The sequence below is a fragment of the Haliotis asinina genome, chromosome 14, assembly GCF_037392515.1.
Source record: "Haliotis asinina isolate JCU_RB_2024 chromosome 14, JCU_Hal_asi_v2, whole genome shotgun sequence".
In the NCBI taxonomy this organism is placed as follows: Eukaryota; Metazoa; Mollusca; class Gastropoda; order Lepetellida; family Haliotidae; genus Haliotis; species Haliotis asinina.
The window spans coordinates 31,155,151-31,168,446 of NC_090293.1; the positions used below are offsets into that span (position 1 = coordinate 31,155,151).

The following is a 13,296-nucleotide window of genomic DNA, read 5'->3' on the forward strand; positions in this document are numbered from 1 at the left end:
GTGAAGTTGATCACCGGGTCACCAGCAAACAAACAAAACGAAAAAAGCAAATGTGAGTGAGGATGTTTTACGTCGCTCTGATCAATATTCCAGCTATATGGTGGCGGTCTGTGAATATTCGAGTCTGGACCAGGCAATGCAGTGATCAACAGCACAACATCGATTTACGCCACAGGGAACCGATGAAATGTGTCAACCACGCCACCGAACCTAACCAACCGATCCCGTTAGTCGCCTCTTACGAAAAGCATAGTGGCCTTTTGTGGCAAGCATACTTTGCTGAAGACCTATTCTATCCCGAATCTTATTCAATCACAAAGTAAAGGTAGGTGTAGTAAACCGAATCTATTTTTGTTCAATCAGTCCGCTTCAACTATGACGAGAAACGGGGCGTCTCATCACGAATGGAGTCATTCCCCTTTGCAATTTCATCTGCAAGCTGTTGAAACGCTTTCGCGAGTTATAAACGCGTTATAAACAAAATGTTCTAAAGTAAGGAGACTGACATTACTGCGTTTGATTGGTTGGAATACCAGATATTTAACCGTACCCTCCTGTGACAGGAAACATTCTCTTCGAGCAGTCTGGTAAAACTCATCGCTTTCTGGAATTTCTCCAAGGTTGAGTTTAACCTTAACGTTGGTTGTGGAAAACGGGACTGATAAGGTCCAGTAACAGCGCATAGTGATGGCCCAGGAAGCACAGGAAAGAATGGAGATAAATGACGGCGGACTGAAGGTGGCGATCATGGGGAGCGCAGCGGTCGGGAAGACCGCCATCTTGAATCGCTTCTTTGAAAACGTGTTCTTGGAATATTACGAGCCGTCAGGTGGCGATATGTACATATTTGAGAACGAGTGGGGCGAGGGTGAGTTGGAGATGCACGTGACTGATGTTCCTGGCGGTGATGAGTTTGATGAGCCCCGACAGAAGACCATTGAAGAAAGTGATGCTTTTGTGCTAGTGTACAGCGTGGAAGATGCTGCATCGTTTCGGGAAGTTGCGAGACTTCGCGAGATGATATTCGACGAGAAGCAGGCTGGAGTCCCTGTTGTTGTTGTGGAGACCAAAGCGGATCTACCTCGATCTTCGTGGTTCAAGGGAGCCGAGGCTATACCCAGGCAGATGGAAACAGGATGGGCTGTCCCGCATTTGATGGTTTCAGCAAAAGCGGGCTCTGATATGTCGAACATATTTCAGTGCCTGGTTCAGGAAGCACAGCAAGGATTGAGAAGACCGAGCAGAGGTATACAGTATATATCCTCCTTCAACGCCCTCCAAAACATTCTGAGTTCGATACCTGACCAAACGAAGAAGGCCATATCGAATTAAATACTCATTGTTTGAAATCATCCTCTAGAGTCGTTAAGTTAGGATTATGAAAATGGTACGTATACTTTTAGGAATTTAGAATGCTTAAAAATATTTAGTGAAAGTGCATAATAGGCTCCCAGATAATTATCCTTGCATTGATTTTATGCGAATTTTGCTCAAAAGATCGTACATGGATTATCTCGATGAAACAGGTAGACATTTGTGTTCCTTAATATCTTTAGTGTATGCATGTGTCTTGTGATTCTTCAAAGGCATTTACAAGTTGGTGTAGTAATGCAGGACAAATCTTATTGATAACAACTTCTTGAATTTATTTCTCATGACGTTTCAGGACTTGTTCTAGCCCCATCATTAGGTTGAACTGAACATTAAGGCTTACAACTGTAAACAAAATGCTTGTTTTTTCTGGAATTTTGTTAAATACCTAGGGATTCCAGGTATTTTGTGAAACCACCGAGCGAGTGAATCAGGAATTGTATAAAATCCCTGAAATTTTCAGTTATTTTACAAAATCACCGGCTTGACGTATTCACTATATGTACTATAAGAAGTTTTAAGAAATGACACGAAGCGCCATAAAAGTGACGGAATGGATTTACACACGTGACTCTATAACACAAGATCAGCAAGACGCTAAATACATTGTACATTTCTTCAAAGCTAAGAACGTGTGTCCATTCTATTCTGAACACAGAAAACTGTATTTACCTCGTTATTACCATACATTTCCATCAAGATTAAAATTTAAACGTTTAACACCAAATGCACATCTATTGAAGTCTACTGCAATATTTCTCAAGCGTAACTTGCCTGTATGAAATGAACAAACTATATTATCTTTTTCTGTCCATCTGCACATCATTGTTTGTTTGTTTGTACTTTTTTCCATGTGGCCTCAAATGCCGAATAAACATTTTCTTCTTCCTCTAATATATACTCAGTAGGTTGTTTATAGCAATATTATTGTGAGAAGAAAACTATTTCATGAAATGTCTAAACATTTCACTCATTTAATGAAATGACTAACAGGATCGGCCATTTAACGTTTTTTGTAACATCAACCAATATACTTCAGTCATTTCATGAATTTTCATTTTATCTATGTGTGGTGGACAGGGGGTTTGTGAGGTGTGACTGCTCTGGACACAGCAAATGTCAAACAAGCAGGTGTAAATGCTTTAAAGCTATGCTGAAGTGCTGCAGTCGCCGTCACAATAGTTTTAAGTGTTAGTGACAATAAGTGATGTTGAAATTGTGATCCACTTTTGTACATTAAGCTAGTGAAATTTTACGAAATGATTGATACTGATTGTTGTTTAAGCAAAACGACGCGAAATAGCTGACCTTCTTAGTCATTTCACGAAATGAGTGGGGAGCACATCAGCCAGGGTACCTGGACTTAAGACGATATTCGGTCAAAATGTACGGAACAGGTTGAAAAAAGATTGGTCTGAGAGATTGGAAACTCGACGTCGAGGTCATGCTACGTCGTCACCACCGCGCTCAACGTATCCGTTATCTAATATTATCCACTTGGTTGTATAGACATTACCTTCTTCTAAACTGGTGTAAAATTTCTTGTACTAAAGTCTATTTGTGGTAGAGTTATACATGTTTGAAAATACAACATTTTCCCAACAAATTTCTCATCTGTGTTTTTCGTTTTTTTGGATAGTATATGTAGATCTTCAAGGAATAGATATAAATTGCAAATAGAAACAGATGTTATTTTACCTGTGTATATTCTTGAAAATATTGAAAAGGTGTGTTGCCATTAACATAATACATATCTTATCTAAATTACAATAGCTATGTAGGTATTCGGAACATAAATACATGTTCAAACATATACTGCTGTTTAGGTAATAAATATTAACTTCAAACTTGTATTGGTACTGAGCAAAAACATATGAGATAATGACAGGTAGGAGAATAACAAGAAATATTTTGCTGTCAGTGAGTGAGTGAATTTAGTTTTACGTCGCTTGTATCCATATTCTAGCAATATCACGACGGGAACACCAAAAATGAGCATGTGCACCCTCCTGATAGGTGTAAACTGGTATGGCTCACACGGTCGAAAGCCACGAATACACAATGCCATTAGAAAGTGATCAAATGTAACACATTCGGGGTTGCATTTTCTCAGTAAAGTACGGCTTCTAGTATTTTTGCTTGTTACACGGCTGATGTTGTGCCCCACACTGAGAGCGTTGGTTCGAACCTGTACTTTATTGAGAAATTGCAAACCCAAATATAATATATGTTACATTTGTCTACTTTCTAAACATTTCAAAGTTAGAGTCAAAGGTGTATGTGCTTGAGGCCTCCATATGCAGGTAATACAAGTATACATACGTACAACCACAGATAAACTGTAGGGTTGCGCAGCATAGAGAAAATGACCAGTCTTCTTACATACGAGCTTCGTGGTACCACACATGCTACAGACATTTCACAAAACAATTACAGTTAAGATAAACAGAGGATACTAAACGACTTTCCGTATAATATTACATTAAACATTACATTTTTATTACAAAGTGAATTTCATCTTTTACAGCCAAGTTACATAGTGGATATATTCTTAAACATTTCTCCATTGGAAAAGGTGTGCCTCTGTTTACTGATAAGGCTAACAAATCCAATCGAAATTTGAAAATAATATTTCTGGACAAATGATATTTCTAGAGGTGTTTCAATATACCGTTTCTCTTAATACTACAAAAAATAACAACATTCCACGCAATCATGGTGTTAAATGTGTGACCTTGACATTATGAAAAAAGATAACATTCCATACAATCATTATGTAAAGGAGTGAAACGTTTGACCTTGACATTGTGAATAAATAAACTAGCAATAACCAATCTGTAACGAGGCTTGTGTTACAGCTTGGTTACTCCGATACTCGGGTAATTCTCACTTTGCTGGTATCCCGTCAGGAATTACCAGTTACTGTGTCAATACATCCTCAATACTGATGCCAGAGGCATTCACTGTACTTTATTAGTAAGTAAACTGTTTTGTCGTGGGCTAGTTCCGGCGACAGTGAGGAATGTGTTTACCAACGGCAATCAATCAATATAGTCAGGTTGACGCTCGTCTCCTCAAGAAAAGAACTAGATTTTTTTGTCAGCGTGAGAAACTCAACCTTCCAGCCATAGTGAAGACGCCTTAGTTACGTCCTTTTATATTGAGTGAGTTTAGTGTTATGCCGCGTTTAGCAATATTCCAGTAATGTCACAGTGGGGGACATCAGAAATCGGCTTCACAAATTGTACCCATGTGGGGAATCGAATCTGAGGTTTCGGCTTGACGAGCGCACGCTTGAACCTCTAGGCTATGCCATCTCCACACGTCGCCTTCTTAGACTTAAGAAACATGTATTAATTGCATGAACGATATGGACACAAGAGAATTGTAAATGGGAAATTCACAATTCACGGATGATGGATGAACCATGTAATATGACAAAAGAAAATACACGACATTCAAATTCGCACATAAGAAAAATATATAAGCTAACAAATGCCTCACGGAAGCATACAGCGGTAGTGGAGTGCGTATTATGATGAAAACACTGTCTATCATGCCGTATCATCCAGGTAACAGTGAGTGAGATAGTGAGTATGGCTTTACTACGACTTTAGCAATACTGCCGCAGCATTACAGCGGGGGACAGCGGGGGACATGGGCGTGTCGAGCGAGCGCTTTATCCACCAAGTTAACCCACTGTCCTTTATAAGACAATGAAAACTATACGTGCTGCATCAATGCGATGGAATAATACCGTGTGACATTCTATAATACTCAACACGAACTTCACCGCGGTATGCGCAGGGGAGGTAACTGTAAGTATTCCATATGGAATAATACCCTCATGTTCCTTCACTCTGTTGAACCGGAAGCTAGAAAGGGGAATGGAGGTGAAGAACAGTATTATATACCATTAGCTACGCTTAAAATGAGGAATAAAAAATATTTCACGTGAGTTATTGTTCAACGTGGAGTTGGAAATGTGAGAGCACAACCAAGTGGGGAAATTGGAGTGTACCTTTGATGGTAGCAATATTATATTTCGACATGAAAAACATTTTTCGATCCGAAGCAAGGGATATAAGAAGACTTGGCATATTCTCAACTCAAGGAGAAGCTAATTAAGAATGTGACGGCCTAGAGTGGCCGTGGTGGCAGCACAAATGTCTCTTCATAGGTACAAGACCTTCTCAGCACACTGTAACCGGAAGTCGTTGCTTTTGGTCAGTGAGTAATGTCAAACTTCTTGAAAGGTCTGAGTTTTATTCACCTAATATCCCACACCCCGTCTCCAGTTCACCGAGACGTGAGTCAACACTGGCGTTATGTAAGAGTGAGAACTGTTGTGTAACGTTTTCAAGTTGAAATGGCTGTCAAGCACCTTACTGCTGGTTAGGTGGCTGCTATGCTGGTTTCGATACTGTATGGTAATACGACTACCCTGTACGGTAATCATTACTGAGGTCGACCGCTTACACAAAGAACCCACACGAAATTAAGCTGTCACCCTAGCAGACCCAGGGAAATCGTTGTTCTGGCTTGTGCTGATTCTAAATTTCAACGGTCAACAATTAGTGGTGCTGTCACAAATCTGTTGCAGTGATGACGTAAGCTAATTTATACGCCATCTTTGTGTGACGTCACATTCGGCACCACAATCCAAGGACGACGTACACTGGTGCTCATCTTTTGTATGCATTTTCTCAGATTGTGTATTGGCAGACAACTACAACCCAGGGTTTGTTGCTTACGACTGTCCAACATGAAACCGTAGGGATTGTTAATTCAAACATAGATTTTTGTCATGTAATGGGCACTATTACCAAAACATGACTGGCCTCGGCGGTGTGTTAAGAAGAAACCTTCTTAATAGGATTGGAACCTTTAACCTTTTATCACCCTATTACCTTATAAAAGCGCAGTTTTATAGATAGTAATTAAGTAGAACACACAAACAAAAGTTCTTTTTCCTCTGGAATTTTGCAAACTATGTACAAGAAAAATTTGAACAGCTTAATGAACATGTCTATAGAAGTTCGCCACTCATGTCTCAATGCTATTTGTCAATATCACAAGTCTCAAGATTTGTGTGCGTGTGTGTGCCTACGCGTGGGCGTGTGCCTGTGTGCCTGTACACAGAGTATTTCAGAGTAGTCCTCTGTACCGTTGGATGACATTATTGCTAGATGACATATTTTGATGACTCATTGCCCTGTGTCGACTTCGAAAGCGTCTTTCACATGTTTCTGTTCATCCAAGTTTCCCAGGTGTTGTCAGGGTGGATATCAACTGGTCGTGATCGTTCAAAGTACAACTGACAGGTGTTGGTTGTGCTCTGGTAGCTGACAGATCTGCAGCGGGTCGTGCCTCGACAACTTCTGATGCAGTTTACCATAGAGGAGGCCGTCACTGAAGACAACATTTGGCGTGTACTCCAACCATAAGGCACCACCCGCTCAAAGTAATTCCCGGCGTAGCCATCTAAACAAAGCATAGAACTGTTAAGCATTAACCCAACTCTACATGTTTACAATAACACGATTGATCCCATTTCGTTGAGTGGAGTTTGCGAAAGAAGTTCGAGTAGCTTCTTTAAGTGACATTCAGAACCTGGTGTGATGATGAGGAACATTGGTCATGGATGGACAACTTCTTTGTTGCAACAGATGCAATGTTTGTTTGATAACGATGTTAGCATCTGCATCGAACCATCTATTACATTAAAGAAGTTGTCGATCCATAAATGTTTTTGTTATTTATCCCCGTTTAGAGTCTCAAATTTACTCTCTGCATACTTTGAAAAACATACTGCAAACCCTTCTTGGATATATGACTCGTTTTATGGATAACAACCTCTTTTTATGCTGTATATGCCCCTTCATCATGGCGATGAAGGAGCAAGAATTAATGTACTGTATTTATTCATTGGGATATATACACACATTTTGATTGGTGAAAAATGTAATAAACTAGTTCTAGGCTGTACCAGGACCGTTCAAATAGAACATATTCTTTACGTGTGTAGATTTGGCTATCTTTGGGAGGAACAATGTGCAGTTACTGTTAGAAATATTATGTCGGTGTTTGCATAAAGACTTAAAGTATCTTATGAACAAGACTGGCGTGCAGCCCTGGATAGGAGCTCTGAGTCTAAATATTCAACCTTAATCGTCATTTGGTTTAGCATGGTATTTCAAGGAACTCAAAATTCAGGGCGTTTGCTCAGTTTAGATGCTTTTCACACCGTCTTCAAATTGAAACTGGCACATTGAAACTAAAGTTGATAGATTATGTCTTGCATGTCAAAAAACGATATTTTAAAGACGAATACCATTTTTTTGTATTAAAACGTATAAAAACATCAAGGTCTTTACTTTTGCCCGAACACTACTGTTTGAATCCTGCTGAACTTGTATTTAACATGTTAATGTCAGGGATCAAGTCAGGAGAATCTATCAGAGTATGTGTACAACGCTGCGTGACTTAGGCAGTCATATTGTAACATATCAGAACCGCATGTTATTGTATATATTGTATATACAATCTCGTAGTCAAATGTAAATGTAGAATGGGCCTGTGGCCTCCATTATAAGAAGTAGACATTGATTGATCTATATATACATCAGTGCATTACTTAAGCGCCACCCGATTTTGAAAACAAATGTGATGCTACAAAAACGTTCAGAGAATAGCCATCAGTTTAAAAAACCTATAGTTGAAGGAACTTTATCCATTGACAGTTTTACAAATACTATAACATTTTCTATTCTTCATGAAAGAATATTTTGAAGGAAATGTGATGGACTGAATTTTTACCCCAAATAACTAAGCTATCCCTCTCCTGTTGAAACTACACAATTAAATTAAGTCTTGACCAAAAATAACAACTATGTTATATACCAAAGTGATATTTACACATCAAATAAGCCTTAATTATGTATAATTATGATGACCTGGAATGTCAAGATTCAGACCTTTTCAAACCATTCACTTTGACAATTGACAAAAAATGGAAAAGGCCACATTAATAAGTTTTTGAAATATAGTTTTCATGATTTTTCCGGAAACTGTTAATTTCAACTAAATCTGATTGTTTTGGTTGTAAAGCAACGTTTACTGCATTTTAATTTGTTTTTCTTGTTAGTTTGACTTAAATCGTAGTTCACAAACTCACATTAAATAACGAATTTATAGGCCACATAATAATCAATTGTTGCTGTCACTTTTCAAAATTAGGCAATTATCCTAATTAAAGTGCATGGTAATTTCAATGGTGTTATCGTTTTTGAAAATGTTAAGAGGTGTCCAGACTCGCTCACTTTGCTGAAGATCATCGTGGTCCAGATTCGACTATTTAGAGATCGACACCATATAGCTGAAATATTGCTGTGTGCAACATTAAGAAACAAACATTCAAAACGTAATATGATGACTGTAAATCAAACGTTCGTGGCTTGATCCAGTTAATTCCAATTCTTAATATCTACAACAACACAATCTCAGGGTAAAAGGAAAATACAGTATGAGTTGTAGGTTTCGGAGTATATCTTTACTCCTTCATCGGGTAAAACTAAAGAGCGAATGAGGGAGTAAGGATATACTCCGGAAGGAGAAAGAATATACTCCGAAATGTCGTGTTCCTTAACATAAAGAACCTGAAATCCATACAATTATCTTCTGATGTCATTCAAACATCTCAGGACTTATGTTTCCCTGATCTGTGATTATACTTACCGAATTCCCACTCAAATATGTCGTCATAGTAAGATCCAACTGACAGATACTGGATATCAAAGTCCCTCTGTTCATCTGTAGAGAGGAACGTCTGTTCTCCAACGTATGCCCCGTATCCAATGCTGAACAATCTGCTAGTCCAGTTGACCCACATTGGTGTCAACTCATTGCAGTTCATAACGGCGGTGAACCATTCTGATTCCGGAGATGAACAACCAGAGCAAGGATGCATTAGAGATTTATGATTCCCCCAACCTCCGAGCAAAATATGTGCCTTCTTGGCAGTGGCAAAGTCAGGACCTTCAAAGAGATCGATCCAGCCATCGCGGCATCCCTTGACCCGGAAGAGAATCGATGAGATGTTCTTGACGTCAACGCCGTAGTCATGTGTGTTGTATCTGACAGTGTTTCCGGTTGTAATGATGTTGATGTTGGTGGAGGAACCAAAAACTAGCAAGTAGAAACCTGTAAAATATATTTATAGCATCTTATTTATAATTTTCTTGGACATTTCTGCCAATAATATTTGCGCTGGTAACCGCGTCACCATCGTTGCATAGAGTTCAGATCATGAATCAGTTGTAGTTATGCAACGTTAGTCGCTTCGAGGTCTTGGTTGGGTGACCATATTTGGCAGCTTGACTCTCAGAGTTTCTAGGATTTAGCTCCTCACCCACACCCGAACCCATATGATACACGTGGTCTCCCCTTAGGCAGGTGAGTTTGTTCAAAATTGCCTCTGTTAACGGACCAGAAAATAGGTAGTCGGTGGGTTAACAATAACCACCTAGTTCCTAATAGGCAGTTTGGGTTATCCGGAGTAATAATATATTAACGCCATTAACTTACGATATGGATGTGTGGAGATAATAAATATGCACCAAACTGATATACTGGTAGCTGCTTTTGGTTCAAATTGTCAGATCGATTCTGAGTTTTATGAATGTCATTTTGGAGAGGACAATATCTGAGTTGAGGCTATGTCTTCAAGTTATTATTTAAGCAGAAGGAATATTAGGTTGCATTTCTACTTCTAGGAACGGAAAAGGGATATTTTCTATTGATGTCATCATAATATGAAGACTAAAACAGCCAAATGGTGGCTGTATTTAGTTATTTGGAACGTATGGCAAAACTGATCCATCTCTTTGTTCTAGGGACGTCTCATCAGTATCCACAAACAAACAATGAATTGGGGAAAGATGAGGAGGCTCGGTGATGGAATCTAAGAATGGTACCATGGAAAGGATCAGCGTTGTTTCATAAGAGAAGGGTTTTCTTGACCATAACAACATTGCATTTGAATTATTTTTCAATTACTCAAAAAGCATCAGAAATTAATACTTCAACATACAGCGTATAGTGCATACTACGAAGTGAAATATATGGCTTTGTCAGTAAAGGACGCCGTAAAACAGTATAAAGGGCGGGACAGGGTTATATAAAGCTGTCACAACCTATGTAATGCTATTATACTTGCATGGTCAAATACAATGCTTTCATATAAAGCAAGCACTTCCTGGTCTCAGACAGCTATGTAAGCAATGTCAACAATGTTTTCACTGGTTTCTTAGTTATTGCGAAAAAAATGCCACCAATATTGCCAAAGATGTGATGATATTTTACGTCTGCATCTGTAAGTAGATGTAGTTATCTTTCGTTACTGGTTCGTCACGTGACCTGTTGCTTAGCAGCTGACAACAAAGCAGACTCGATGTCACAAGCGGAGCGCAAAAGTACACTTCGCGTTTTATATGAATCTGGTGTCACATCTGTTAAGCTACTGCAGGTTAACAGGGCTTCATCAGAACACTGTTTACAGAAATTTTCAAAGATTTAAATGCAGGCGAAGGTGATGTGGTCGTCCCAGGCTTTTGGAGGCTAATGACAGACGTTGTGTTGCGCGTTGCCATATCCAATGTGGTCACCGAAGCAGATTGCAGTTAAGGCAGCTTCGAAGTAACACCTGATGTGTCAGAATGGACAGTCAGACGATCTCTCAAGAATAGCGGTATATTTAAAACAGTCCCCATAAAAGTGCCAATGATGACTAACGACCATACAGAGAGAAGACTGTCCAGAGAAAGGGAGGACTTTGACTTTTCTTTTGTCAGATTTACTGATGAGTCCAAATTTCAGTTTTAAAGGATTATTAAAAAGTGATAGCCATTGATGGCGAAATAATGATTCCGAAGTTTTCACCCAGGGCAATGGTTTGGGGAGGCATCGGCAAGCTCGGTGCAATGCCTTTGCTGGAAATGTCAGGAAGAATTGACTCAGGTGTATATTGTGATATTTTGCAGCAGGGTATCCTAGACTCAGAAATAGGACAATCAGAATCCTGCTCTGTATGAAGCGGGACAATGCTAGAGTTCATACGTCAAGGCATATAAAGGCATGGCTGGATGCAAATCACGTGACCGTTATAGATTTTCCGGACGCTTCAGCGGGCTTAAATCCCGTAGAAAATGTGAGGCAGATTATGAAAGACTGTGTTGAGAAACTTGAGCCCAAAAACATTGACGACTGGAACCGAGTGATTCATGAAACATGGATAGGTCTACCGCAAGACTGCATAGATACTCCAATAGAAAGCCTGCCAAGACGTATGTAGCAATTTAGTGAGCCAGAGGCAAGCTATACCGCAGATGGGTTGCGCAACTTAGAGAAAATGTCTACTCTACTCTTGGCAACGTGCTTACCTCGTTTCGGTTCGAAAAACAGTCACCATACTAGGGACTATGGGGACTTACAGTACATTTGCTTCCTGCATGGACCTTAGCTAGATTTACACCATCCCTTCAGATGTTAGCAATTTAGACACCGCTAGCCAAAAATTAGAAACACACATATACTACGATTATACGATTAAAACAGTGGCGAATTTAAATGTACTTGAAATGTTTCGGGACGTACGTACCTTCTCAGGAGGATAATAATTTTTCCGTACTTTAACCCCCCTCGAAGACAAAGCCAGTAACAATACCAGTTGCTAATTCAAACTTCCAATCATAAAATATATACCTATTTACAAATCAGTTAATAAATCCAATTCTTTTAACAATGCAATAAAATTAAATCCTTCATAGTTCTTGATTTAAAATATTTATCCCTTGTGATGGAATATTCAACACAAGACATGCTTGACATGCTTGACATGCTTGACCGCGATTCTTTCATCATATGGGATACAAACCGGAGGATCGTCACCCTTCAATACGTGACCCGTGAAGGTCCCGGGGTAGAATAGGCCTTCAGCAAACCATGCTTGCCATAAAAGGCGACTACGCTTGTCGTAAGAGGCGACTAACGGGAACGAGTGGTCAGGCTCGCTGACTTGGTTGACACATGTCATCGGTTCCCAATTGCGCAGATCGATGCTCATGTTGTTGATCACTGGATTGTCTGGTCCAAACTCGATTATTTATAGACCGCCACCATATAGCTGGAATATTGCTGAGTCCGGCGTAAAACTAAACTCACTCACTCACTCACTTCAATACGCATACATGGGTATATCTCGTATGACCAATACGACATCGTCGCATGATGACCTCTTCAAATTCGGATTGACTACCCAAGTAGGTGTAATAATTGTAATGTTTTAGTGCATGCAATTTATTTACGCCTACTTGGATATTCCACTTCTTTTCCATTTTCACGGATATAAGATCTAATAGTAGCTTTAAACTCAGTGTATGGAATTAGATGTAGTGTCACAGATTTGTTGAGTGCTGCCTTGGCAGCAAGATCGGTCATTTTGTTCATAGAAATGCGAACGTGGCTGTGTAACCAACAAAAGACGATGTCGCATTGGCCAGTAGCAAGAACATTATATAACTCGATAATTTCTGTTGAAAGTGGATGTTCACAAGATATGTTTTTAATAGCCTGGAGACAAGAAAGAGAGTCAGAAAAGATTATATATTGTTTATGCTTAGGATGTCTCTGAATATATTTAAAAGCTGTTAGTATTGCGTTTGCTTCAGCTGTAAAGATAGAGCTATTTTCCTGTAATCGAGAAGATAATTTCTGTATCCAACGACAAGCCACTGCGCCACTATCATTGGATTTATCTGTAAGGGCTTGTAATTGACATATTTACTTTTTAATTGATTGTATTCTTGTTTATATGGTAATTCGTTAGTTTCTGATTTCTAAAACTTCTGGCCTCACTAACTGCCAAGG

The 13,296-nt window shown here is 39.3% G+C and overlaps 2 protein-coding genes across 2 annotated transcripts; one reads left to right on the forward strand and one right to left on the reverse strand.

The window, feature by feature from the left end:
• The first annotated feature begins 687 nt into the window (after positions 1-687).
• Positions 688-1,332, forward strand: LOC137260756 (ras-related protein Rap-2a-like). Its single transcript, XM_067798333.1, has one exon. It carries the CDS (start codon positions 688-690, stop codon positions 1,330-1,332), a length of 645 nt encoding a protein of 214 aa, XP_067654434.1.
• A 4,704-nt stretch (positions 1,333-6,036) lies between these two features.
• LOC137260757 (uncharacterized) lies at positions 6,037-12,867 on the reverse strand. Its single transcript, XM_067798334.1, has 3 exons — positions 12,741-12,867; positions 9,109-9,573; positions 6,037-6,855 (listed from the first exon to the last, which is right to left on the reverse strand). The coding sequence occupies exons 1-3, from the start codon at positions 12,865-12,867 to the stop codon at positions 6,611-6,613; spliced, it is 837 nt and encodes a 278-aa protein (XP_067654435.1). The 3' UTR covers positions 6,037-6,610.
• Between the last annotated feature and the right edge of the window lie 429 nt (positions 12,868-13,296).

What these genes read in the sequence shown, in the direction of transcription:
- LOC137260757 (XM_067798334.1), bottom strand. Translation starts at nt 12,867, where the DNA reads ATGACCGATCTTGCTGCCAAGGCAGCACTCAACAAATCTGTGACACTA. An exon ending in AAAAGAAGTGGAATATCCAA is followed by an intron (nt 9,574 to 12,740) that starts GTAGGCGTAAAT and finishes TATATTTTACAG; the next exon opens with GTTTCTACTTGCTAGTTTTT. An exon ending in CATATTTGAGTGGGAATTCG is followed by an intron (nt 6,856 to 9,108) that starts GTAAGTATAATC and finishes TGCTTTGTTTAG; the next exon opens with ATGGCTACGCCGGGAATTAC.
- LOC137260756 (XM_067798333.1), top strand. Translation starts at nt 688, where the DNA reads ATGGCCCAGGAAGCACAGGAAAGAATGGAGATAAATGACGGCGGACTG.